This window comes from Notolepis coatsorum (assembly GCF_963971535.1).
Source record: "Notolepis coatsorum genome assembly, chromosome: 5".
NCBI classification, from domain to species: domain Eukaryota; kingdom Metazoa; phylum Chordata; class Actinopteri; order Aulopiformes; family Paralepididae; genus Notolepis; species Notolepis coatsorum.
In genome coordinates this window covers 58,593,665-58,621,497 of record NC_140169.1, presented here as the reverse complement: position 1 = coordinate 58,621,497, position 27,833 = coordinate 58,593,665, and the positions used below count along the sequence as shown (strand labels likewise).

The following is a 27,833-nucleotide window of genomic DNA, read 5'->3' as shown; positions in this document are numbered from 1 at the left end:
GTTTACATTTTTTTTTTTATATAATAATATAATATGAAATAAAATAAGAAATAACAATTCAGTACATTTATATCTATGTGTTAATTTGTTACATTTTGTTTCACTAAGTAATGTTTTAAGTCAAGCCTGATGTTGCCTTGCACAAAAGAATGATCCCAGTCTCTTCCACACAGTGAGGCACACAGTTTATTAATTGAACAATGGGTATCGGATCGGTACTCGGTATCGGCCGATACCCAAAGCCCAGGTATCGGTATTGGGACTTAAAAAGTTGGATCGGTGCATCCCTATTATAATAATAATAATAATAATAATAGATTGTACTTTGTAGTGGCTAAAATTCAGAGTATAGTTTATTAAAGTTTGCTGCAGCAAAGAGAGCACATCCGAAACACAGAGTACACAGAGGAAGTCTGTCCAAGGAAATGCTGCCCCCAAATCAAAATACAAGATGTTTTATACCGTATTTCTCCCACGTACATAATGCCAGCTGCACAACTTAGCTGAACAGAATGGCCTTCACCTTTTGACACGATGGAGTGGGAGTAAACAGATAGCAACATGGAGCAGGATGTTCCTTATCAATGCCACCGTCTGTCCCCCCCCCCCCCCCCGAAACCTTCGGGCGTGACAGGAAAGGAAGCGCTTTTAAGGTTCGTCCAGGAAGTACTTTTAAAGGAAAACTGCAACATTTTGGGAAATTAGCTTATTTGCCATCTACCCTGGAGTTAGACCAGAAGATACATACCTTTTTTCTTCTCTGTACATGCATTAGGAGTAGGAAGACGTGCACCGTTAGCCTAGCTTAGCGTCAGTCACTGGAAGTAGGTTCCTCCATTAGCCTAGTTCCCAACGTCTTCCTACTCCTACTGCACGCACAGAGAAGAAAAAGGTATGTATCTTCTTGTCTAACTCCAGGGTAGATGGCAAATAAGCTAATTTCCCAAAATGTTGGGAGTGTTCCTTTAAGGCTTGGCCGGTGACTTAGGCCTGGGCCCCGTTCCCCGTACCTGGATAACTGAGTTAGCCGGATAACTTTCGGTTAAGTCTGACTTAAGCCTGACTTTCCCGTTCCCCGTACCTGGATTGTCCAAATCACCATGACAACAGATCCAAAAGTTTGAGCCTGGTCGAGAGCAGGGTTAAGTTCAAGTTAGCCGGATGAAGCACAGCCACGCCCCCGCAAAGAAGTGACAGCTCTTTCCTGAAATTATTCCCACAGTCTAGGATCTGCTTTATACCATTCTGAATTACGTTTTTGTGCTCCATTCTTCCAGAGGGGGCTTCTGAAATGTAAAATAGACCCAAAATGCTGATACTAAATTCACTTTGTCCTAAATAATGCACGTTATATATACCGTGGCGCTCGCTCGGTGCGATGTACAAATTATGTGGTTATTTTAACAACGCGCAGCATTGCAAATGTGAATCCCGCGGGGATATTTTTAATGATTGAAACCTATCGCTCGTTTGGCTCTGATTCCTTTCATATTCTCCGCTGTGGATGTTTAATGGAGCGCCTGGATTGTGTTTCATTCAAGCATAAAATTTAAGTGTCTATGCGTGGATTGTGGATCTTGTCTCGTTCATTAATGTATAAACAATGAATTTATCCCATCTGGCACAGTGGTGCAGCGGTAGTGCTCAATCCTGGCAACCCAGCGACCGGTGTTCGAAACCCCGTGTTTCCAATATAATTTTTTGGAATATAATATTAATGATTATACGCCAAAGTAGCCTAGTTCTAAGTTAAAATATTATAAATCATGCATTGAGGATGTCATTCTTTATATAGCTCTCAACGTGCACCAAATTGAATTATTCCTACATCGCAAAAAGAAGGGAAAGACTAGGTTTCGAACCCCGGTCGTCTGCGTGAAAGTCAAAAGAAGAACCCGTTACACCACAGTGGAGATAAGTAAAAGATCGACCATACATCAATCAATGGGAAGAGAGCCGTATCGTTATTTTGTATAACAGTTTAACTAATTATTTTCGCTAGCAAGATCTCATTTGATTATTCAATCCAGCAGGCAAGTTTAAAGAAATATAATCTGATTGATTGAGGTAATGAGGGACTTAAAATTAGCCTATAGATAACGCATTTAACTTGTCGGCGAGGCGATTGAGCCGTACTGCAATATGTTAATAAAGTTTTAAATCAATTAATCAATCAATGCCGCTAGAGAATCAGGATCTCTGCTATCGATACGTGCTGGCTTTTCAACTGGAGCGGCCGCGCGCACTTATCCTGGGTCTCAAGTCTGGCTTGAGTTAACAAGACTGAATCCACCTTCGAGGAACAGGAAAATCCCGGCTTCAAACATCGGGTTAACTGAATCTGGATAATGACATCTTGATCGACTTAGTTGAACCAGGTACGGGGAACGGGGCCCTGGAGTATAGAGAATACTGTCATTTAAGATCACTTAACATAAATTGAATGGAAATGGTGAGAGAAATTAAATTGGCTATTACAACTTGTAGTGCACTTTTTGTTCAAGCAGATCCCAACGGGCTACAGGTTTAAATAAAAACATAGTATAAACAGAAAAGTAAAAACTACTTTTCTCTTTGTAGTTAGGTGGTAATAACTAAAAGGGGGGGGGGGTATAATTTGATGGTATTTTCAGTTATGTTGTGGTAACTTTAGTAAAGGAAGGCTTCACATTGGACTCACGGAATGTGCCAACAACACACACAAATCAGTCCAACTGTCGTGGTCCATAAAAGCTTGAAATCATAATATTATTACACCCTCTCTAATATATATTACACCCTCAAAAGTATCAGTCCTACAAGATCTGCAGAGAAGTAATTATATAATCTCACCCCCCTCCACACACACACACACACACACACACACCTACACACACACACACACACACACACACACACACACACACACACACACACACACACACACACACACACACACACACACACACACACACACACACACACACACACACACACACACACACACACACACACACACACACACACACACACACACACACACACACACACACACACACACACACACACACACACACACACACACACACACACACACACACGATGCCACATAGACGAAGTGCATGAAATCCTTTTTTCATTGACAGTCAAACGTCGTCCATCGTAAGCTGATCATTAGACTGTTGAGTATTATAGACTTTATTGTCCCCAAGGGGGAAACTCCTTCTCACAGCAATGTGCTCGTCAGACAACAGCACACACAACAACAACAACAACAACAACAACAACAACAACAACAACAACAACAACAACAACAACAACAGCACACAGTAACAACATACACTAGCAGACAGCAGTACACACTCACTGTTCAAGGCGGCTATGGCTGCAGGAATCAGGCTTTTAAAGTGGGCCCTTCTGCACCTCAGTGTTCTGTACCTCAGTGTTCTGTACCTCAGTGTTCTCTATCCCAGTGTTCTGCACCTCAGTGTTCTCTACCTCAGTGTTCTCTACCTCAGTGTTCTCTACTAAAAAATATAATAATAGTTACGCCTTTCCATCAGAGAAGGCCATCCAACCTTTTCCTTTTTTTTATCCACTTTTTCTCCTTATTTTTCTCCCATCTCAATTACCCGCTGTGCCAATTCTCCCCTCCCCTGTCTTGAACGTTGCTCGACTATGCCCCCCACTGGTCGGTTGTAGTGAGGATAGAAGCCTTGCATCACGTGTCCCCTCCGGTACACGAGGAGGCAGCCTGTCGCATCTTTTCACCAGACAGCGCGGACTCTCAGTGGCGAGGTGTAACGCGTCGTGGGAGGCTCACGCTGCCCCCCGATACTTCCTGTCTCTGCTGTGCAGGCGTCACCCAACCGACCTGTAGGAGTCGCTGTCCACAGCGTCCAATCCCCACCCATCGACTTCCACCCGCTATACCTCTGCCAATTGAGATAGTATGATGACTGGCACAAGCCGCAGGCAATGCTGACACCGGGATTCGAGACCGGAGTCTCTTGCATTGGTGACGAGCGCAATCTCCGCTACGCCACCCAGCCGCCATCCATCCAACCTTTTCCTAAAGGAAACAGTGGTGGGTAGGTATAATATCTGACACCAGTAATAAATCCGAAGGCATAATAACAGACCGAGTCCAGCGGTTTACGAGTCGAAGCCGCAGCATGCCTATAAATCACACCACCACCATGGTGCAACATTTATAAGAAAAGAGCTTCAACAATCCTCTTCCTACTAATCACGGGATCAAGCTGGATCTATTTCTGTGTACAGGAAGCCAATTTTTCTGGTCGGTTGGGTGACGCCTGCACAGCAGAGACAGGAAGTATCGGGGGGCAGCGTGAGCCTCCCACGCGTTACACCTCGCCACTGAGAGTCCGCGCTGTCTGGTGAAAAGATGCGACAGGCTGCCCTGAATCCAGATTGATGTGGACTGAGTATTAACCGATTTGAGAGAGTTGATTATTCACCAAGGTCTCGAGAACCTTTGCCAAAAGCGAGATAACCTGGAAATAGGACGGTAGTGACAATAGTAAACGATTGTCCACATCACCTCCTCTGTGCAGGGGAGCCATCCTGGCACATTCCCAAGGTAGAGGAGAACCCCCCGTGGCAATAGGGAGAGATAAAAAATTTAAGCTGAGCGTTCAGTATTAACTGGGGCAGCCAGTGGGCTCGTGCCCGTGACCGCATGCCGGCAACGCTGACGTCCAACACAGAGAGCTTCCTCCGGTCTCAAGTCCTACCGCTAGAAGGGTTAGTTATATAATACACCTTCGTTTTAAACACTCCACCATAACGTCATCTTTGAGCCCTTAACCCTTTCACTGCCACACGACAGAAGGTTGACCCTTTACTATCACACAACCGACGGCGATGCTCCATCATTAGCATCATTAGCTCCGCATCCTAGTAAAGGGTTAACCTTCTGTATTGTCACAGACAGTGAAAGGGCTAACCGGCTGTCGTGTGGCAGTGAAAGGGTTAAGAAGACATTCCATTGAAGACTTGCAGGGACAGCTGTGTCCCCTAATCCACACACACACACACACACACACGCACGCGCACGCACACACACAGGCACACGCACACGCACACGCACGCACAGCCTGGCCTCTGTATTCCAGAGACAAGACAGGTCAGAGAGAGAGTGAGAGTGAGAGTGAGAGTGAGAGTGAGAGTGAGAGTGAGAGTGAGAGAGAGAGAGAGAGAGAGAGAGAGAGAGAGAGAGAGAGAGAGAATGAGAGAGAGAGAGAGAGAGAGAGAGGACAGGGGGAGGGGGATCGATCTATCTATTCCATTCCCCCACCCACCCATCAATCAATCTATCCATCTATCTCATCCCTCCTCTCTCTCTCTCAGTCCTCTCCACTCGTCCTGTGTGTCTCTCTGTGTTGTCACGGTGATGTATGTCTCCTCTCTCTCTCTCTCTCTCAGTCCTCTCCACTCGTCCTGTGTGTCTCTCTGTGTTGTCACGGTGATGTATGTCTCCTCTCTCCTCTCTCTCTCTCTCTCTCTCTCAGTCCTCTCCACTCGTCCTGTCTCTCTCTCTCTCTGTGTTGTCACGGTGATGTATGTCTCCTCTCTCCTCTCTCTCTGTGTTGTCACGGTGATGTATGTCTCCTCTCTCCTCTCTCTCTCTCTCTCTCAGTCCTCTCCACTCGTCCTGTCTCTCTCTCTGTTGTCACGGTGATGTATGTCTCCTCTCTCTCTCAGTCCTCTCCACTCGTCCTGTGTGTCTCTCTGTGTTGTCACGGTGATGTATGTCTCCTCTCTCTCTCTCTCTCTCTCAGTCCTCTCCACTCGTCCTGTGTGTCTCTCTGTGTTGTCACGGTGATGTATGTCTCCTCTCTCCTCTCTCTCTCTCTCTCTCTCTCTCTCAGTCCTCTCCACTCGTCCTGTCTCTCTCTCTCTCTGTTGTCACGGTGATGTATGTCTCCTCTCTCTCTCAGTCCTCTCCACTCGTCCTGTCTCTCTCTCTCTCTGTTGTCACGGTGATGTATGTCTCCTCTCTCTCTCTCTCTCTCTCTCTCAGTCCTCTCCACTCGTCCTGTCTCTCTCTCTCTCTGTTGTCACGGTGATGTATGTCTCCTCTCTCTCTCTCTCTCTCAGTCCTCTCCACTCGTCCTGTCTCTCTCTCTCTCTGTGTTGTCACGGTGATGTATGTCTCCTCTCTCTCTCTCTCTCTCAGTCCTCTCCACTCGTCCTGTCTCTCTCTCTCTCTCTCTCTGTTGTCACGGTGATGTATGTCTCCTCTCTCTCTCTCTCTCTCTCTCTCTCTCTCTCAGTCCTCTCCACTCGTCCTGTCTCTCTCTCTCTCTGTGTTGTCACGGTGATGTATGTCTCCTCTCTCTCTCTCTCTCTCAGTCCTCTCCACTCGTCCTGTGTGTCTCTCTGTGTTGTCACGGTGATGTATGTCTCCTCTCTCTTCTCTCTCTCTCTCTCTCAGTCCTCTCCACTCGTCCTGTCTCTCTCTCTCTCTGTTGTCACGGTGATGTATGTCTCCTCTCTCCTCTCTCTCTCTCTCTCAGTCCTCTCCACTCGTCCTGTCTCTCTCTCTCTCTCTGTTGTCACGGTGATGTATGTCTCCTCTCTCCTCTCTCTCTCTCTCTCTCTCAGTCCTCTCCACTCGTCCTGTCTCTCTCTCTCTCTGTTGTCACGGTGATGTATGTCTCCTCTCTCCTCTCTCCTCTCTCTCTCAGTCCTCTCCACTCGTCCTGTCTCTCTCTCTCTCTCTGTTGTCACGGTGATGTATGTCTCCTCTCTCTCTCTCTCTCTCAGTCCTCTCCACTCGTCCTGTGTGTCTCTCTGTGTTGTCACGGTGATGTATGTCTCCTCTCTCTCTCTCTCTCTCAGTCCTCTCCACTCGTCCTGTCTCTCTCTCTCTGTTGTCACGGTGATGTATGTCTCCTCTCTCTCTCTCTCTCTCAGTCCTCTCCACTCGTCCTGTCTCTCTCTCTCTCTGTGTTGTCACGGTGATGTATGTCTCCTCTCTCCTCTCTCTCTCTCTCTCTCTCTCAGTCCTCTCCACTCGTCCTGTCTCTCTCTCTCTGTGTTGTCACGGTGATGTATGTCTCCTCTCTCCTCTCTCTCTCTCTCTCTCAGTCCTCTCCACTCGTCCTGTGTGTCTCTCTCTGTTGTCACGGTGATGTATGTCTCCTCTCTCTCTCTCTCTCTCAGTCCTCTCCACTCGTCCTCTCTCTCTCTCTCTCTGTGTTGTCACGGTGATGTATGTCTCCTCTCTCTCTCTCTCTCTCTCAGTCCTCTCCACTCGTCCTGTCTCTCTCTCTCTCTGTTGTCACGGTGATGTATGTCTCCTCTCTCCTCTCTCTCTCTCAGTCCTCTCCACTCGTCCTGTCTCTCTCTCTCTCTGTGTTGTCACGGTGATGTATGTCTCCTCTCTCTCTCTCTCTCTCTCAGTCCTCTCCACTCGTCCTGTCTCTCTCTCTCTCTCTGTTGTCACGGTGATGTATGTCTCCTCTCTCCTCTCTCTCTCTCAGTCCTCTCCACTCGTCCTGTCTCTCTCTCTCTCTGTGTTGTCACGTGATGTATGTCTCCTCTCTCCTCTCTCTCTCTGTCCTCTCCACTCGTCCTGTCTCTCTCTCTCTCTCTGTTGTCACGGTGATGTATGTCTCCTCTCTCCTCTCTCTCTCTCAGTCCTCTCCACTCGTCCTGTCTCTCTCTCTCTCTCTGTTGTCACGGTGATGTATGTCTCCTCTCTCTCTCTCTCTCTCTGTTGTCACGGTGATGTATGTCTCCTCTCTCCTCTCTCTCTCTCTCTCTCTCAGTCCTCTCCACTCGTCCTGTCTCTCTCTCTCTCTGTTGTCACGGTGATGTATGTCTCCTCTCTCCTCTCTCTCTCTCTCTCTCAGTCCTCTCCACTCGTCCTGTCTCTCTCTCTCTCTGTGTTGTCACGGTGATGTATGTCTCCTCTCTCCTCTCTCTCTCTGTCCTCTCCACTCGTCCTGTCTCTCTCTCTCTCTGTTGTCACGGTGATGTATGTCTCCTCTCTCTTCTCTCTCTCTCTCTCTCAGTCTTCTCCACTCGTCCTGTCTCTCTCTCTCTCTGTTGTCACGGTGATGTATGTCTCCTCTCTCTCTCTCTCTCTCTCAGTCCTCTCCACTCGTCCTGTCTCTCTCTCTCTCTGTTGTCACGGTGATGTATGTCTCCTCTCTCCTCTCTCTCTCTCAGTCCTCTCCACTCGTCCTGTCTCTCTCTCTCTCTGTGTTGTCACGGTGATGTATGTCTCCTCTCTCTCTCTCTCTCTCAGTCCTCTCCACTCGTCCTGTCTCTCTCTCTCTCTGTGTTGTCACGGTGATGTATGTCTCCTCTCTCTCTCTCTCTCTCTCTCTCTCTCTCTCTCTCTCTCTCAGTCCTCTCCACTCGTCCTGTCTCTCTCTCTCTCTCTGTTGTCACGGTGATGTATGTCTCCTCTCTCTCTCTCTCTCTCAGTCCTCTCCACTCGTCCTGTGTGTCTCTCTCTGTTGTCACGGTGATGTATGTCTCCTCTCTCTCTCTCTCTCTCAGTCCTCTCCACTCGTCCTGTCTCTCTCTCTCTCTGTTGTCACGGTGATGTATGTCTCCTCTCTCTCTCTCTCTCTCTCTCTCTCTCTCAGTCCTCTCCACTCGTCCTGTCTCTCTCTCTCTCTGTTGTCACGGTGATGTATGTCTCCTCTCTCTCTCTCTCTCTCTCTCTCTCTCTCTCTCAGTCCTCTCCACTCGTCCTGTCTCTCTCTCTCTCTGTGTTGTCACGGTGATGTATGTCTCCTCTCTCTCTCTCTCTCTCTCTCTCTCAGTCCTCTCCACTCGTCCGGTCTCTCTCTCTCTCTGTTGTCACGGTGATGTATGTCTCCTCTCTCTCTCTCTCTCTCTCTCTCTCTCTCAGTCCTCTCCACTCGTCCTGTCTCTCTCTCTCTGTTGTCACGGTGATGTATGTCTCCTCTCTCTCTCTCTCTCTCTCTCTCTCTCAGTCCTCTCCACTCGTCCGGTCTCTCTCTCTCTGTGTTGTCACGGTGATGTATGTCTCCTCTCTCCTCTCTCTCTCTCTCTCTCAGTCCTCTCCACTCGTCCTGTCTCTCTCTCTCTCTGTGTTGTCACGGTGATGTATGTCTCCTCTCTCCTCTCTCTCTCTCTCTCTCAGTCCTCTCCACTCGTCCTGTCTCTCTCTCTCTCTGTGTTGTCACGGTGATGTATGTCTCTCCTCTCTCTCTCTCTCTCTCAGTCCTCTCCACTCGTCCTGTCTCTCTCTCTCTCTGTTGTCACGGTGATGTATGTCTCCTCTCTCCTCTCTCTCTCTCAGTCCTCTCCACTCGTCCTGTCTCTCTCTCTCTCTCTGTTGTCACGGTGATGTATGTCTCCTCTCTCCTCTCTCTCTCTCAGTCCTCTCCACTCGTCCTGCGTGTCTCTCTGTGTTGTCACGGTGATGTATGTCTCCTCTCTCCTCTCTCTCTCTCAGTCCTCTCCACTCGTCCTGTCTCTCTCTCTCTCTCTGTTGTCACGGTGATGTATGTCTCCTCTCTCTCTCTCTCTGTGTTGTCACGGTGATGTATGTCTCCTCTCTCCTCTCTCTCTCTCAGTCCTCTCCACTCGTCCTGTCTCTCTCTCTCTCTCTGTTGTCACAGTGATGTATGTCTCCTCTCTCCTCTCTCTCTCTCTCTCTCAGTCCTCTCCACTCGTCCTGTCTCTCTCTCTCTGTGTTGTCACGGTGATGTATGTCTCCTCTCTCCTCTCTCTCTCTCTCTCTCAGTCCTCTCCACTCGTCCTGTGTGTCTCTCTCTGTTGTCACGGTGATGTATGTCTCCTCTCTCCTCTCTCTCTCTCTCTCAGTCCTCTCCACTCGTCCTCTCTCTCTCTCTCTCTGTGTTGTCACGGTGATGTATGTCTCCTCTCTCTCTCTCTCTCTCTCTCAGTCCTCTCCACTCGTCCTGTCTCTCTCTCTCTCTGTGTTGTCACGGTGATGTATGTCTCCTTTCTCTCTCTCTCTCTCTCTCTCTCTCTCAGTCCTCTCCACTCGTCCTGTCTCTCTCTCTCTCTGTGTTGTCACGGTGATGTATGTCTCCTCTCTCTCTCTCTCTCTCTCAGTCCTCTCCACTCGTCCTGTCTCTCTCTCTCTCTCTCTGTTGTCACGGTGATGTATGTCTCCTCTCTCCTCTCTCTCTCTCAGTCCTCTCCACTCGTCCTGTCTCTCTCTCTCTCTGTGTTGTCACGGTGATGTATGTCTCCTCTCTCCTCTCTCTCTCTCAGTCCTCTCCACTCGTCCTGTCTCTCTCTCTCTCTCTGTTGTCACGGTGATGTATGTCTCCTCTCTCTCTCTCTCTCTGTTGTCACGGTGATGTATGTCTCCTCTCTCTCTCTCTCTCTCTCTCTCTCTCAGTCCTCTCCACTCGTCCGGTCTCTCTCTCTCTCTGTTGTCACGGTGATGTATGTCTCCTCTCTCTCTCTCTCTCTCTCAGTCCTCTCCACTCGTCCTGTCTCTCTCTCTGTGTTGTCACGGTGATGTATGTCTCCTCTCTCTCTCTCTCTCTCTCTCAGTCCTCTCCACTCGTCCTGTCTCTCTCTCTCTCTGTGTTGTCACGGTGATGTATGTCTCCTCTCTCTCTCTCTCTCTCAGTCCTCTCCACTCGTCCTGTCTCTCTCTCTCTGTGTTGTCACGGTGATGTATGTCTCCTCTCTCCTCTCTCTCTCTCAGTCCTCTCCACTCGTCCTGTCTCTCTCTCTCTCTGTGTTGTCACGGTGATGTATGTCTCCTCTCTCCTCTCTCCTCTCTCTCTCTCAGTCCTCTCCACTCGTCCTGTCTCTCTCTCTCTCTGTTGTCACGGTGATGTATGTCTCCTCTCTCTCTCTCTCTCTCTCAGTCCTCTCCACTCGTCCTGTCTCTCTCTCTCTCTGTTGTCACGGTGATGTATGTCTCCTCTCTCTCTCTCTCTCTCTCTCAGTCCTCTCCACTCGTCCTGTCTCTCTCTCTGTGTTGTCACGGTGATGTATGTCTCCTCTCTCCTCTCTCTCTCTCTCTCTCTCAGTCCTCTCCACTCGTCCTGTCTCTCTCTCTCTCTGTTGTCACGGTGATGTATGTCTCCTCTCTCCTCTCTCTCTCTCTCTCTCAGTCCTCTCCACTCGTCCTGTCTCTCTCTCTCTCTGTGTTGTCACGGTGATGTATGTCTCCTCTCTCTCTCTCTCTCTCTCTCAGTCCTCTCCACTCGTCCTGTCTCTCTCTCTCTCTGTTGTCACGGTGATGTATGTCTCCTCTCTCTCTCTCTCTCTCTCTCTCAGTCCTCTCCACTCGTCCTGTCTCTCTCTCTCTCTGTTGTCACGGTGATGTATGTCTCCTCTCTCCTCTCTCTCTCTCTCTCTCTCTCTCAGTCCTCTCCACTCGTCCTGTCTCTCTCTCTCTCTCTCTCTCTGTTGTCACGGTGATGTATGTCTCCTCTCTCCTCTCTCTCTCTCAGTCCTCTCCACTCGTCCTGTCTCTCTCTCTCTGTGTTGTCACGGTGATGTATGTCTCCTCTCTCCTCTCTCTCTCTCAGTCCTCTCCACTCGTCCTCTCTCTCTCTCTCTCTCTCTGTGTTGTCACGGTGATGTATGTCTCCTCTCTCTCTCTCTCTCTCAGTCCTCTCCACTCGTCCTGTCTCTCTCTCTCTGTGTTGTCACGGTGATGTATGTCTCCTCTCTCCTCTCTCTCTCTCAGTCCTCTCCACTCGTCCGGTCTCTCTCTCTCTCTGTTGTCACGGTGATGTATGTCTCCTCTCTCTCTCTCTCAGTCCTCTCCACTCGTCCTGTCTCTCTCTCTGTGTTGTCACGGTGATGTATGTCTCCTCTCTCTCTCTCTCTCTCTCTCTCAGTCCTCTCCACTCGTCCTGTCTCTCTCTCTCTCTGTTGTCACGGTGATGTATGTCTCCTCTCTCTCTCTCTCTCTCAGTCCTCTCCACTCGTCCTGTCTCTCTCTCTCTCTGTGTTGTCACGGTGATGTATGTCTCCTCTCTCTCTCTCTCTCTCTCTCAGTCCTCTCCACTCGTCCTGTCTCTCTCTCTCTCTGTTGTCACGGTGATGTATGTCTCCTCTCTCTCTCTCTCTCTCTCTCTCAGTCCTCTCCACTCGTCCTGTCTCTCTCTCTCTCTGTTGTCACGGTGATGTATGTCTCCTCTCTCCTCTCTCTCTCTCTCTCTCTCTCTCTCTCAGTCCTCTCCACTCGTCCTGTCTCTCTCTCTCTCTCTCTCTCTGTTGTCACGGTGATGTATGTCTCCTCTCTCCCTCTCAGTCCTCTCCACTCGTCCTGTCTCTCTCTCTCTGTGTTGTCACGGTGATGTATGTCTCCTCTCTCCTCTCTCTCTCTCAGTCCTCTCCACTCGTCCTCTCTCTCTCTCTCTCTGTGTTGTCACGGTGATGTATGTCTCCTCTCTCCTCTCTCTCTCTCAGTCCTCTCCACTCGTCCTGTCTCTCTCTCTCTCTGTGTTGTCACGGTGATGTATGTCTCCTCTCTCCTCTCTCTCTCTCTCTCTCTCAGTCCTCTCCACTCGTCCTGTCTCTCTCTCTGTGTTGTCACGGTGATGTATGTCTCCTCTCTCTCTCTCTCTCTCAGTCCTCTCCACTCGTCCTGTGTGTCTCTCTCTGTTGTCACGGTGATGTATGTCTCCTCTCTCTCTCTCTCTCTCAGTCCTCTCCACTCGTCCTGTCTCTCTCTCTCTCTGTTGTCACGGTGATGTATGTCTCCTCTCTCTCTCTCTCTCTCTCTCTCTCTCTCTCTCTCAGTCCTCTCCACTCGTCCTGTCTCTCTCTCTCTCTGTTGTCACGGTGATGTATGTCTCCTCTCTCTCTCTCTCTCTCTCTCTCTCAGTCCTCTCCACTCGTCCTGTCTCTCTCTCTCTCTCTCTCTGTGTTGTCACGGTGATGTATGTCTCCTCTCTCTCTCTCTCTCTCTCTCTCTCAGTCCTCTCCACTCGTCCGGTCTCTCTCTCTCTCTGTTGTCATGGTGATGTATGTCTCCTCTCTCTCTCTCTCTCTCAGTCCTCTCCACTCGTCCTGTCTCTCTCTCTCTGTTGTCACGGTGATGTATGTCTCCTCTCTCTCTCTCTCTCTCTCTCTCTCTCAGTCCTCTCCACTCGTCCGGTCTCTCTCTCTCTGTGTTGTCACGGTGATGTATGTCTCCTCTCTCCTCTCTCTCTCTCTCTCTCAGTCCTCTCCACTCGTCCTGTCTCTCTCTCTCTCTGTGTTGTCACGGTGATGTATGTCTCCTCTCTCCTCTCTCTCTCTCTCTCTCAGTCCTCTCCACTCGTCCTGTCTCTCTCTCTCTCTGTGTTGTCACGGTGATGTATGTCTCTCCTCTCTCTCTCTCTCTCTCAGTCCTCTCCACTCGTCCTGTCTCTCTCTCTCTCTGTTGTCACGGTGATGTATGTCTCCTCTCTCCTCTCTCTCTCTCTCTCTCAGTCCTCTCCACTCGTCCTGTCTCTCTCTCTCTCTCTGTTGTCACGGTGATGTATGTCTCCTCTCTCCTCTCTCTCTCTCAGTCCTCTCCACTCGTCCTGTGTGTCTCTCTGTGTTGTCACGGTGATGTATGTCTCCTCTCTCCTCTCTCTCTCTCAGTCCTCTCCACTCGTCCTGTCTCTCTCTCTGTGTTGTCACGGTGATGTATGTCTCCTCTCTCTCTCTCTCTCTCAGTCCTCTCCACTCGTCCTGTGTGTCTCTCTGTGTTGTCACGGTGATGTATGTCTCCTCTCTCCTCTCTCTCTCTCAGTCCTCTCCACTCGTCCTGTGTGTCTCTCTGTGTTGTCACGGTGATGTATGTCTCCTCTCTCTCTCTCTCTCTCTCTCTCAGTCCTCTCCACTTGTCCTGTCTCTCTCTCTGTGTTGTCACGGTGATGTATGTCTCCTCTCTCTCTCTCTCTCAGTCCTCTCCACTCGTCCTGTCTCTCTCTCTGTGTTGTCACGGTGATGTATGTCTCCTCTCTCCTCTCTCTCTCTCTGTTGTCACGGTGATGTATGTCTCCTCTCTCTCTCTCTCTCTCTCAGTCCTCTCCACTCGTCCTGTCTCTCTCTCTCTCTGTTGTCACGGTGATGTATGTCTCCTCCCGGCCCATCTATCTCCCCCCGAGCCAACACTTGTTTTCTATCCAGCTAGATTAATACTTTAGCACGGAGGAGCCACAACCGGATCGCTTCTTGGCTCGTTTCTCTTGTCGGGGGGAGAATTTGAGTCAACAGGATCAATGGGTAAATGGTAAACGGTGCATTTATATAGTGCTTTTACAATTTCTTACTCACATTTTACCCGTTCACTCACACGTTCACACACCGGCAGGCAGGAGGCGACGACCACGCAAGGTGCCAACCTGCTCATCGGGAGCAATGGACCTATCTCAAACCCTGCCCTCTTTTCTTGATCCTCCAATCACAACTGTTGCGGTAAGCGACAGTTGTGATTGGAGGATCAAGAAAAGAGGGCAGGGTTTGAGATAGGTCTATTAGGGGTTAAGTGTCTTGCTCAAGGACACTTCGACACGCTGCCACCCGGGAATCGAACCGGGAACCTCCGGATTACCAGGCGACAACGGCTCATGTTTAATACCACGCTGCCCACCACCGAGGGAGGATATTGATTGTATTGTGTATTAGACAGGCTTAAGTAGAGGTGAAAGGTCAAACATGAGAGGAGGAATAAAGCCTGTACTTGGTGCGTGTTCGTCCTCTACTGTCAGTTTGCCCCTCAGCACTCTCGCTATTATTGTTGTGATCAAATCATTTGAGCTCCTTTCTGCTCCGGTGAGTTCCTCTAGATGAGAACCTCTCTGCTAAAACATCGAAATGTCCAGCAAATGTACAGTATTTGTGTGAATCACGTTCAATGAACCAGCGTTGTCCAATCACTGGGGAAAAAATGTGGCATATTTGAATATGAATTAAATTAATATTGAATATGTATTTATCACTATACCATTTTCATATTCGAAGAACACGGAACGAGCCACCTCTCCCACACGGCTGGAGGGACAGACTCACCTGAGAGACCTCTCCGCCTCCCTGTCGACTCTCCTCCGTCTCGCCAGCCCAGGTGTCCACATGCATACTGTACATACATGTTTGACCTGGACTCTTTTTGTATCACAAACAGTACTGTATTTGAAAATCTGGTATGTCATAAATGTATAGATGTAGCAGTACTGTCTATCTGTATGTCATGTATGTCATATATGTCCTGATGAATTGAAAATGGGGGACCCTGATGTAAACAAGACGAAAGTCTTTCTCTGGTCTGCATCCCCTTAACAATTGTGTGTATTGAGCCATACTGTATTGTACCCATTCTGCAATCTGTTAATAAAGTTATCAATCAATCAATCAATCAATCAATCAATCAATCAATCAATCAATCAATACTGTATACATACTGTCAGTGGTGGAAGAAGTACACAGTTCCTTTACTGAAGTAAAAGAAAATAGAAATACTCAGGTAAAAGTAAGTCCTCCATTCAAATTATACTTGAGTAAAAGTAGAGAAGTATTTGCTATTGAATGTACTTAAGTATCTTAAAGTAAAAGTACACATTCTACATGACGTTTGTGTATCCATTGACCTCTAAAGGTGATGTTAAAGTGGTATGTGGTCCAGTTATGCTGCTCTGATTAAAGGTTGTGTTAAAGTGGTACGTGGTCCAGTTATGCTGCTCTGATTAAAGGTTGTGTTAAAGTGGTATATGGTCCAGTTATGCTGCTCTGATTAAAGGTTGTTAAAGTGGTATGTGGTCCAGTTATGCTGCTCTGATTAAAGGTCATGTTAAAGTGGTATGTGGTCCAGTTATGCTGCTCTGATTAAAGGTTGTGTTAAAGTGGTATGTGGTCCAGTTATGCTGCTCTGATTAAAGGTTGTGTTAAAGTGGTATATGGTCCAGTTATGCTGCTCTGATTAAAGGTTATGTTAAAGTGGTATGTGGTCCAGTTATGCTGCTCTCATTAAAGGTCATGTTAAATTGGTACGTGGTCCAGTTATGCTGCTCTGATAACGTCCTCTTGAAGTTCACAGGCTTCAAATGTGAAAGTATATAATCTTCATACATTTTTTCTTTTGTAAATATTATGTTTTCTATGCAAAATCCTTTTCTTCAAAGTAACTAGTAACGAAGGTTATTCTATAACCCTAGTTATATGAGTAATAGCGAGCGCTTTGCTCTATTGGAACTGTCCCTTTAATCATAACCTAAATGAAAGCTTTCACCCCGTGTACCCGCGCACCTGCCTGACCACAGCGAGGGACGGGAGGGGGATCGGACCCGACTGTGCGAAGAGGGTTTAGCGCCTCAAACACACAGGGTGAGCAGACCGTGGGACTTACCTTTGTTTAGAAGGGCCCGCGACTACTCAGACGCGCATCCCACATGCCACCAGGGAACGGACGTGAGCAAAACCCCCGTCACAGCCCCCAACATCGTTGGGTCGGAGTCAAAACCCCAACCCCGCGGCAAGGCCATAGCAGCGGAGCGCGGAGGAGGTCCCAGCCTCAGGCTACCCCGGGGCTAGGACCCCCTGAAAAAAGGGGCCTGGTGAGGTCTATGAGGCCGTGGCATCGAGACCCCACCAGACTGTCACTGGTGACACCACCCCCCACATCGCCAGCGTATCGGACAGGGCCTAAACCAGGTGAAGGCCCTTCTCCCCTTGGCACGCCGCTCCGAAGCGCCCCCAAGGAGGCTTCCCCCCCACAATAACGTGGGGCCAGCCGGCACGCCGGGGAGACAACCCTCCAAGGAGGTTGATCCCTCAATCCAGGCCGACAGGTCCCAAGAGTAGAACTCGACCTGCGCCCGGAGCACTGCGGACTAGACAGGCGCCTAAGGGGCTTACTGTAAGAACAGCATCCCGGCGGAAAGGGTGTTCCGGTATGCTGTGCACCATGTCACAATCTCCACGAACCCTGACCCCGCCAATTTATTAATTCCGCTGGGTCGAGGTTCAGAGTTTGACACAATTGGCAGACGTCATGAAAGATGCAGGGGCATACTCTCGGGCAGCCGGGGTCAGACCCGGGCTCAACCTGAGAGTTGACTCTGCTACCAACACACCGGGGAGACAACCACCCCCCTATGTTTATTATAACAGGAGGTGGGTGCTCCCATAACTCACTAAGAAACCCCAGATGGTGGTGAAAGTGAAGAAGGAGGCGAGTAGGTGACCACACATCTGCTTATGAAGGTAAGCGGATAGGGGTGTGGCCAGACGGATGTCGGTATGTAAAGGTACATTGTGGAGTTTTTTATTCAGTGCTAGGCACGAAGTGAGGTTAGTGCAGAATGATGCTGAGCGGAAACCAGAATGAAATAGAACTAGTAAAAGAGTAAAAGAACATAAAATATGAAGGGCTAAAACTAGTAAATAAGTAAAATAACATAAAATAAGAAGGGCTAAAACTAGTAAATGAGTAAAAGAACATAAAATAAGAAGGACTGAAACTAGTAAAAGAGTAAAAGAACATCAAATGTGAAGGACTGAAACTAGTAAAAGAGTAAAAGAACATAAAATAAGAAGGGCTAAAACTAGTAAATGAGTAAAAGAACATAAAATAAGAAGGGCTAAAACTAGTAAATGAGTAAAAGAACATACAATAAGAAGGGCTAAAACTAGTAAATGAGTAAAAGAACATAAAATAAGAAGGGCTAAAACTAGTAAAAGAGTAAAAGAACATAAAATAAGAAGGGCTAAAACTAGTAAATGAGTAAAAGAACATAAAATAAGAAGGACTGAAACTAGTAAATGAGTAAAAGAACATAAAATAAGAAGGACTGAAACTAGTAAAAGAGTAAAAGAACATAAAATAAGAAGGGCTGAAACTAGTAAAAGAGTAAAAGAACATAAAATAAGAAGGACTGAAACTAGTAAAAGAGTAAAAGAACATAAAATAAGAAGGGCTGAAACTAGTAAAAGAACATAAAATAAGGACTGAAACTAGTAAAAGAGTAAAAGAACATAAATTAAGAAGGGCTGAAACTAGTAAAAGAGTAAAATAACATATAATAAGGGCTAAAACTAGTAAAAGAGTAAAAGAACATAAAATAAGAAGGGCTGAAACTAGTAAAAGAGTAAAAGAACATAAAATGTGAAGGACTGAAACTAGTAAAAGAGTAAAAGAACATAAAATAAGAAGGGCTAAAACTAGTAAATGAGTAAAAGAACATAAAATAAGAAGGGCTAAAACTAGTAAAAGAGTAAAAGAACATAATATTAATAAGGGCTAAAACTAGTAAAAGAGTAAAAGAAGATAATATTAAGAAGGGCTGAAACTAGTAAATGAGTAAAAGAACATAAATTAAGAAGGGCTGAAACGTTAGGTTATGACTATAACCAAGTTCTGTTAATTAGGGGTGACGCTTGGCATCACTCTGCACTCTCTCGCGTACGTGCACGCGCACTGAATAAATTCCACAAATGTACCTTTAATACCAGTATTAGTCTGACCACACCCCTCATCAGCTTACCTTCATAAGCAGGTGTGTGGTCACCTGCTCTCCTCCTTCCCAAGCTTTCACCACAAGGTGAGGTCAAGGGCTGCAGCGGCCGTCGGATGCCAAGCGTCACCCCTAATTAACAGAACTTGGTTATAGTCATAACCTAACGTTCTGTATCATTAGGGGCTCTGCTTGGCATCACTCTGCACAAAGGGAGGCCAAGCGGAGCCACTGGCCGACAAATACACCCCGCTGAAGGCCCCCCACAACCAACAGAACAGGGAGAGCCGAGCCCCCCCGACCCCCCCTAATGGAGGGCACCCCCCCTATTAGAGGTTTACCGGGAGGGCGACGGACCCGACCGTGCGAAGAGGCACTCAAGCAACTCAACGCACAGGGTGAGCAGACCGTGGCTTGACCCCACGACTACACACACGCACAACCCGCATGCCACCCGGGAACGAACGGAGGGAAACAACCTCGTTACTGCCCCCAGAATCACGGGATCAAGGGCAAACCCAACCCCGTGGCAAGGCCGTAGCAGCGGAGCGCGAAGGAAGACCCAGACCCACCAAAAGGACTGGACTCCCTGGAATGGGGGCCCGGAGAAGTCCATGATGCCAGCATCAAGACCCCACCAGGCGGGCACTTAGTGACCCCGCCCCCCACATCGCCAGCGTATTCGGACAAAGGCCCCTCAGCCGAGCGGGCCCTGTCCTCCCCAATAGTACACCGTCTGGCACACTGGCCCTGCAACAGGCAGACAGCATGGCCGTAAACACACAAGAGTTTACCAACGGAAGCAGGCAGTGCACCGGGAAAAAAGACCAGGCAACAGGCTGTTAACCCTAGCCTGGAGACTGCGGACGAGACAGGCGCCAGAAAGGACAGCTGAACACAGCCGCCCCGGCGGAAGGGGCGTATGCTGGCGTTGTCGCATAACCAAGCCTCCACAGAGAAGGCTGACACGATTGGCAGACGTCATGAACGTGCAGGGGCACCCTCAACCGGTGAACCCGGGAGTTGACACTGCAGCAACACACCAGAGAACCAACCACCCAGGCGTTACCCTATGCAATGGTTGGTCCCATAACCCCTCAGGAAAAAAAACCCAAAACACACCTGCGGCACTGCCGCAGCCCGTGTTCCAGTTTCCAACAGGGTTATCCCGGGCCTACGGGTCAACGAAACATTACCCCGGACCGGGCCCGGTGATACGGGGAGCACAGGGTCCCCCGAGGAGGCCAAAACCACCCCAACAGGCCCCTCTTCGCCATGCGTAAGAGAAGAGCGTAAAAAATGGAAGACCAGCCCCAGCACCCCGCACTCGGTAGTCCCAGGAGGTCACCCAACCAAGTACCAACCAAGACCAACCTGCATGGCGGCCGAGATCCGACGAGATCGGGCACGTACAGGTTGGCACGGCCGTAAGCCATTACGACAGTGTAGAATACAACGTACCCAACAAGGGTTCCATAACGCTCAACCCTGTGACACCCGGACCGACCTAGCATTTTTTCCCCCTGAAAAAAGCCCAAGTCCCTCAGGGTACCAGAACAGCAGATCTGCATCCCCGGCGGACAACGGGTGTAACTGATCTGGACCAGCGCGACCAGAACCAGTCCCGTGCCCTAACCACGCCGACCTGCCAACCCCAGGAGAAGGGGCAGATATGCGTGTTGATCCTAAAACATAAAAAGAAGGCGCCACCCAGACGTTTCGGTACGAACCGCGCCCGGCGGCCCACCCCCAGGGCGTGAGACCCTTCCCCATATGTTCAGATCCATTCCGTTATCATCCCCTGATATGAACGGGAACCCATCGACAACCACACAGGGTGTCGGAAGAGGAAAAAAAACCCATCCCAATTGCTTCATAAAAACGCTGTTTTAACCCCAAGCAATCAAGGCGCGCCAGTCAGCCAATGTCCAACAGAACATCCTGAGCTAGCACTATGTGTGCGTTTTGACATACCCACATCAACAATAGGCTGTTTAGACCATCTTATTGAATCCCCAAGACGCCCAGGGGAACGACAAGAGGGGCGAGATGCAATCAACTACATGAATGAATGAATGAAAACTTTACCCAACAGATTGCAGAAAGGGTACAACCCAGTACGGCGCAATACACATAATTGGTTAAGGGGAGGCAGACCTGAGAAAGACGTTAGTCTTGTTTCCATCAGGGACCCTCATTTCCAATCCATATAGACACATCCAATTCTTTATAATAATAAAGAAAAAGCATCACCCGTATGAACCAACTGCACAGCTGGGAGTAAAAAACCTGTTTTCACATGATTTTAATCCAGTCACTCTTTTTAATCAGAGTGTAAGACCAGACCCTCCCAGAAAACACCTTCCCACATGAGTTTATAGTCATGAAAAAGATATGCCAACTGTGAGTCACGTGACCAACCGACTCAAGTTTACATATAAATCGGGCGCAGCAGAACTGTGAGCCCTACGCCCTAACTCGACACCTTTAAGACACCGTAACTCATGGAAGGCGTCGCCATAGCAACACCGCTACAACGGGCGGGGAATCCTGCCGGCTCCTGTCTTGTAAATAGGAGTTGGCAGAATAACCCTCCCCCCCCCGCCCCCCCCCCCCCCCCCCCCCCCTGCCAAGACGTCCCACCGGCTTGGCCCTGACTGGCTCAGCAGAAGAGATCAAAAATCCCCTAAACCAATCAAGTGGGAAAGGAGGGGTTTATTCGACACCCCCTCACGAAAACACACTTCGTTCCCTACACACAGAAAAAACAACCGTAGCCATTTTGAAAACCTCCGGTAGAATGCAATGCATAGCATAAGCTAATACAATACACGCTACCCACAAAATGTGAACAGGATTTTACAACAAAACACAAGTCGCATGTGTGTGAATCCTACACCCGTTGACTATGTCGTACATAGCAAAAAACGCTGACCGAGAGTAACGGCTAGGCCGTGGAAAGTGCGTGTACGAGTATTACTGCAACTAAACAACACAGCATTGTGAGACACATATACTTAGTTCAAGCAATGGAATAACACCAGTTTCTACCTGCATGTGGAGCATCAAGCTAATAGAACCTATTACTGAGTGTATGTTGCAGACCTTGCTTAACCTCGTAACACAACACGACTCATCTCACAACGTAAAAGTGCAGATTCATATATACACAACCCCACCATATGAATTGTTGAAGAAACACACAGTTTGTTCGGCCAAAACACAGTCCCCCTTATATCGGGGAACTTTTTTATTTATAAAGTGTTCTAAGGCACAAAAACATAGAGGGGCCGGGGAGGGTGTAAAAGAGAGGGGATACAGAGGGGAAAAGTCACTCAGCGGCGTCTGCCACCTCGCGCCGCTCGAGTCTTGCCACCCCGAGGAGCCCCGGAGGGACGGTAGGTTACTGTCTGCTGGACACGACTTTCCCTACCGTCTCCTCCGGTCGTGGATGGGCCGGCGGTGGCAGAAGCGCCGTCTCTTCCCCTGGCCCTCTTGGAAGGGCCAGCGGCGGAGGCAGTGGTAGCGGCGACGGAGACAGCTCGACGTCGCGGAAGCCTTCTGACTCCACCGGCAAAGACGGGAAGCGGAAAATGGAGTTGGAGGATGGATCTCTCCTCTGCCATCTCTCTGCATGTTGAGGTCATCAACCGCAGGGCCTTCCCGAACAGACCAGCGTCGGAGAGGGCGGCCGTCAGAAGAGGAGCTCTCTTCTTCTCTGGCACACGGGCCTGCTCCAGCCAAAGATGACGCTGGCCCAGGGTGGCCAGGGCGCGCACTTTCCCCATGGCTATGGCCAGCACCTGGGAAAGGTGCAGGACAGCTCCCGCAGCCTGGGTGATCTGATCGCATTTTACCTCGTTCAGATCCGTGCCGCCCGTCATGATCCCCGATACAAATCTAGCCAGGTGGGCGATGTTAGACGCCGCAGCCAGCGATTGTGTACCAGCGATGAATGACTGGTCACCCCAATAAGCCAATCGCCTAGCCGGTTTCCCCTGGAGGACCGGCTTGCATAGGGGTTCCCACACCATATCCGGACAGAGGAGAGCGGCCATCGGACTGTCAAGCCGAGGCACGCCCTCCCCCATACCTTTGACTAACCCCGACACCCGCGTAACTGGTACGTAGGAGGGAGTTAGTCCCATGATGTTGGACACCGCCTGACCCCGACGAACATAGGCCCCCATCGAGGGGAAAAATGGGTAGACAGCGTCCACCCCTCTCACTGGGGGACGCTGCCAGGGATGACCTATGAGATCATCAGGGACAGGTGCAGGCAATGGCAGCGGCACGCCGTTTGCGGCGGCGGCTACCGCCATGAGCTCGGGAAACAAAGCCTGCAGTTCCCCCTGCGGACCTTCCTCCACCGACCTTCCTCCACCGCATCCCTCACATGCAGCAGGCTGCGACTGGTTAAGGAGCCACAGTCTGATGTGGCCGACAGTAGGGCATCCTGCTGATGAGGCCAAGGTGGTTCCTCGACATCCTCGAACAGGGAGCCCCATGGAGCCATTCCCCCCTCCTCCGGGGTCTCCTGAGGAGGGATACTCTCCTCCACGGGACCATCATACAAGAATCCGTCCGCCTCTTCCATGAAGTCCTCAGTTTCCATCGGAAATCCAGAGCCGGACGCATCCTCGCTGGTCTCGGGAATGGAGGCGGGAATGGAGAACCGCTGGTGAAGAGTAGGTCTAGCGGGTCTACTCTCCGCAGAATACATTATGACCCAAACTTTTTCTTTACAACAGATGTGAGAGAAGAAAAAATTAAGCACAATGTAAACTCGTCACAACTCTTTTCAACTAACAACACGTCAAGTGGGGTACTACCAGGCACTTCCTTGTGGTGAAAGCGAGAAGGAGGAGAGCAGGTGACCACACACCTGCTTATGAAGGTAAGCTGATGAGGGGTGTGGTCAGACTAATACTGGAATTAAAGGTACATTTGTGGAATTTATTCAGTGCGCATGCACGTACGCGAGAGAGTGCAGAGTGATGCCAAGCAGAGCCCCTAATGATACAGAACTAGTAAAAGAGTAAAAGAACATAAATTAAGAAGGGCTGAAACTAGTAAAAGAGTAAAAGAACATAAAATGTGAAGGGGCTAAAACTAGATCAAATCAACAAAAGTCTCTATTAAAAAGATGTGTTTTGAGGTCTGCGGTGCTCTCAGACGATCAGGGAGAGCGTTCCACAGACAGGGAGCTGATCTCCCGTGGTGCGGAGACACACAGTCTGAAATAAAAAGTTATCTTCCCTTCCCTCCCTTTTGCCCCCTTTTGTTCTGCACCTCATTCTCCTATATTTATCGGCAAGAAAAATCCGAAAGAAACGGTTTCGTTTTCCTCTAAAGGAATCCATTGTTTTCTCTTCCTGGAAAAGGAACATACTTTGTGAGTTGAGTCACTCAAACAATTGTCCAACGCAATTCAACTTCAGTCCCATCTGTATCAAGCTTTATACAACGGCATGCAAATTTCTCGATTCTGATTGGCTGAAACAGTCATTTTACACGTCTTTATTGGCAACAATCCACGCTGCTGGCCCAGGACCCGCCCACAACCGACCCACATCACATCACTCCGCCGGATCACAAGAAGGTGGCCAATAATATTTACAAATGGATATGTTAATGGCGACTAAACGACTAAATATGAAGCGATTCTGTCAAGGGGAATGTGTTAGCCCTTTAAACAATGTTGGATGATGTAATTGATGGGTCTTGAGGCAATCTAGAACAAAAGAAAAATCGCGGTTTGATTGATAGATTAATTGATTGATTTAAATTTCTACTTCCTTCTTGCTACTGACTGCAGCGTTCTCTCTCACTGTCCGACGCTGGCGTACCCACAAACACACACACACACATACACACACACACACACACACACACACACACACACACACACACACACACACACACACACACACACACACACACACACTGTGACACACACACACACACACACACACACACACACACGACACACACACACACACACTCCTGTCTGCAACAGCGGGGAGTCAGACTGAGAGAGAAGCAGCGCTGTTTTAAGTGAGCATGGTCTATTGAATTGATTGATTGGTTGATTGCTAATTTTATTACTGTACCCCTGGTTTCCAACTGGTTAAGTTTAGGCTAAAAGAAATAAATAAAAAAATAGGGCGAAGAAAACGTTTTTTTCCTATGCATTCCCTTAACAATTGTGTGTATTGAGCCGTACTGTATTGTACCCATTCTGCATCTGGTAATAAAATTTTCAATCAATCATTCCAATAATACACAGTTGGATGTGTTAGTTGGTTGGATGCACTTCAAGCTGCTTCCACATGAGGCAACTTCTCTCAATCATTCCAATAATACACAGTTGGATGTGTTAGTTTGGTTGGATGCACTTCAAGCTGCTTCCACATGGAGTTGTGGAACTACTTTTTCTGGCGGATGGTTTTTTCAATAAATCTTCGATTAATGTGTGTTTATTGTATAGAAATAAGGTTGGATGAATCTGGCAGTTGTATAAAAGCTTTACACCACGTGCAGTCGTGATTTGTGACCAATAAACCATGCCTAGGGGGTCTAACGACCCTCGGCTGCGCCTCGGGCCTAACAACCACCCCTAGGCATGGTTATTGGTCACAAACCACTCCTGCGTGTGATGTAATGCTTAAATCTGCACTGGTTTCAAGTTCAATTTAAAGGAACACGCCAACATTTTGGGAAATTAGTTAATTGTACTAAGCTAGGCTAACGTGCAGCCAGATAGCTTTCTACTGAACGCACAGTAGAGGAAACTGGTATCTCTCTTCCTGTCTCTCTCTGGAGAAGACGGTAAGCTAATTTCCCCCAAAATGTTGGCATGCTCCTTTAAGACCTTTTTAATACCACTTATCAAACACTGAACTGGCGGCTGCACTTGCGATTTAAATGATTCCGTGCACCAAGCCCCCGGTAGCCCCGCAAAAAACAACGACTTGATAGCCAACGAACCCCCCCCCCCCCCCCCCCCACGTGTCAATTCTTAAAATTTGTGACATTGCCCCTTTAACCGACTAAATGAGTGCAAGCTCTGGATCTACAGTAATGGACGAGCCTCCTCCTTGTCAGAGAGACCTGCTTGGCCCGGGCGCTGTGTGTCTGGTAGGCGGAGTCGTGGACTGAGTCGACTGGTTCCTGTTTGCACCTCCTGTGTCGCTTCAAGGCGTGTCCCCTTGAGGGAGAGACAGTCGTTAATAACCGCCTGGGTGACGTGAGCGTGTGGGGCCTCATAGCTCAGTGTTAGAGCACTGGTCTTGTAAACCAGGGTCGCAAGTTCAATTCTCGCTGAGGCCTGATCACTTTTCTTTTTTTGGGGGGTTCAGATGACTCTGATGTAAGGAAGGCGACACCCGCGCACACACTAGCTCACACTGGCGCGCACACACACACACACACACAGACACAGACACGTACACACACACACACACAGACACACACACACACACACACCGTCACACACACACACACACAGACACAGACACGTACACACACGTACACTCACAGTTCGAGGCTCAGTTGAATGTGACTGTAACAGTGAACAGAGCCGGCAGCAGATCCAAATGCCACGACAGACTCTCTCTCTCTCTGTCTCTCTCTCTCTCTCTCTCTGTCTCTCTTCTGTCTCTCTCTCTCTCTCTGTCTCTCTCTCTCTCTGTCTCTCTCTCTGTCTTCCTCTCTCTCTCTCTCTCCTCTCTCTCTGTTTGATGGCATTATATAATTGCATTATGCAGTTAATTATAATCTAGTATGTCTCTGGGAGGGCGGCTACGTGGCGTAGTGGGCAAGGCGCTCGCACGAAATCTGGAGACGCTGGGCTCGCCTGTTCGATCCCAGCGCTCCACATTGCTTTGCAGTTTAGCTGGTCGTCCGTACTAATACACATTGGCCGTATTAGGGGGTGGGAAACTGATGGGTGGGGATCGGGCGTTGTGGACAGCGACTCCTACAGGTCGGTTGGTGCGCCTGCGCAGTAGAATCAGGAAGTGTCGGGGGCAGCGTGAGCCTCCCACGCGTTACTCCTCGACACAGAGATCGAGCTGCGCAGGTGAAAAGATGCGACTGCTGTTACCTCAAGTACCGGAGGGGACTTGTGCTATGTATGACTTAGTCCACATTGCAGCCGGCTTGTGGGAGGCAAGAAACAGCGTCCGTGACAGGGGAGGGTTGAATTGGATGATACGAAATTGGGATGGGAGAAAAATATAGAAAATTAGAGAAAAGTGGATAAAAAAAAAAAATCTAGTATGTCTCTGGGTAGCTTTGGGTGGTGCCAGGACAGGTACAGTATGGGTCACCTTCACTTGCGTTGTTGTTATCATGCTGTCCCAAATGCAGTAATCAATAAAAATGGAAATAATAATTACATAAATAAATAATGCCAAGCCCAAGCCCCCCAGGACGCCCCTGAAATGAGAGCGGTCACAAAGACGCACGTGGGACGAATAATACTCTGAGAGGCAGGGAGGAAGGAAGTTAAGCTTTGAACTTGTCCTCCTGTTGCCAAGCAACCCTCCATCATTCTCGTCTCGTCCCCCAAAAATGCCAAAAGACCTTCCGCGTCGACGTCCGTGTCAGAGCCCATGGATGCAGAATGGCAGCGGACATGCAAGAGTGTGGTCAACAACACACAGTGATGGTGACACACGTCCTCCACGGGTCTAGTACGTCTCTCTGGGCGCCGCCTGCCCGCCGTGCCGTACCACTGACGGGTACGGGTCACGTTCACTCCAGTCGTCACGTCTCCTCAAGTACAGTATGAGGAGGACATTAAAAAGAAGCGCTTTCATTCAAAGATACCATTGGACGATAATACTGGTACTCTGTGTTTGTATGAGAGAGGGGGGGGGGGGAGTTAAGCTTAGAACGTGTCCTGTTGCCAAGCAACTAGGCTATCTTGGATCTATGGGGTGGGGGGTGGGGGGTACATTAGCTCTACATGTCATGATTTCAGATAGAAGCACTTACCTCCTGGCCTGGCACTCAAGTGCGTGCGTGTGTGTGTGTGTGTGTGTGTGTGTGTGTGTGTGTGTGTGTGTGTGTGTGTGTGTGTGTGTGTGTGTATGTGCGTGTGTGTGTGCGTGTGTGCGTGTGTGTGTGTGTGTGTGTGTGTGTGTGTGTGTGTGTGTGTGTGTGTGTGTGTGTGTGTGTGTGTGTCACTGTGTGGTAATAAAGGATACATTCCAGGATCACAGCTTCGAGGCATTTAATTGGCAGAGATTCCCGGATCATCTCTCTGGCTGTCTCCATCAACCTGGAGGAGAGGGGGGAGGAGAGGAGGGAGGGGAGGGGAGGGAGGAGGAGAGGAGAGAGGGAGAGGAGAGGAGAGGAGAGGAGAGGAGAGAGAGGAGAGGAGAGGAGAGGAAGGGAGGAGGAGAGGGG

The 27,833-nt window shown here is 49.0% G+C and overlaps 1 protein-coding gene across 1 annotated transcript in view; it reads right to left on the bottom strand.

Moving 5' to 3' along the window:
* LOC311228218 (tubulinyl-Tyr carboxypeptidase 2-like) overlaps positions 1 to 27,833 on the bottom strand; it is a gene marked incomplete at both ends in the record, with an annotated part of 147,457 nt that overhangs the window by 60,993 nt on the left and 58,631 nt on the right. The window contains one exon of the mRNA XM_084314129.1: positions 27,632 to 27,716. Coding sequence (XP_084170255.1) covers positions 27,632 to 27,716 — 85 coding nt within the window. The remainder of the gene's footprint in view (positions 1 to 27,631; positions 27,717 to 27,833) is intronic.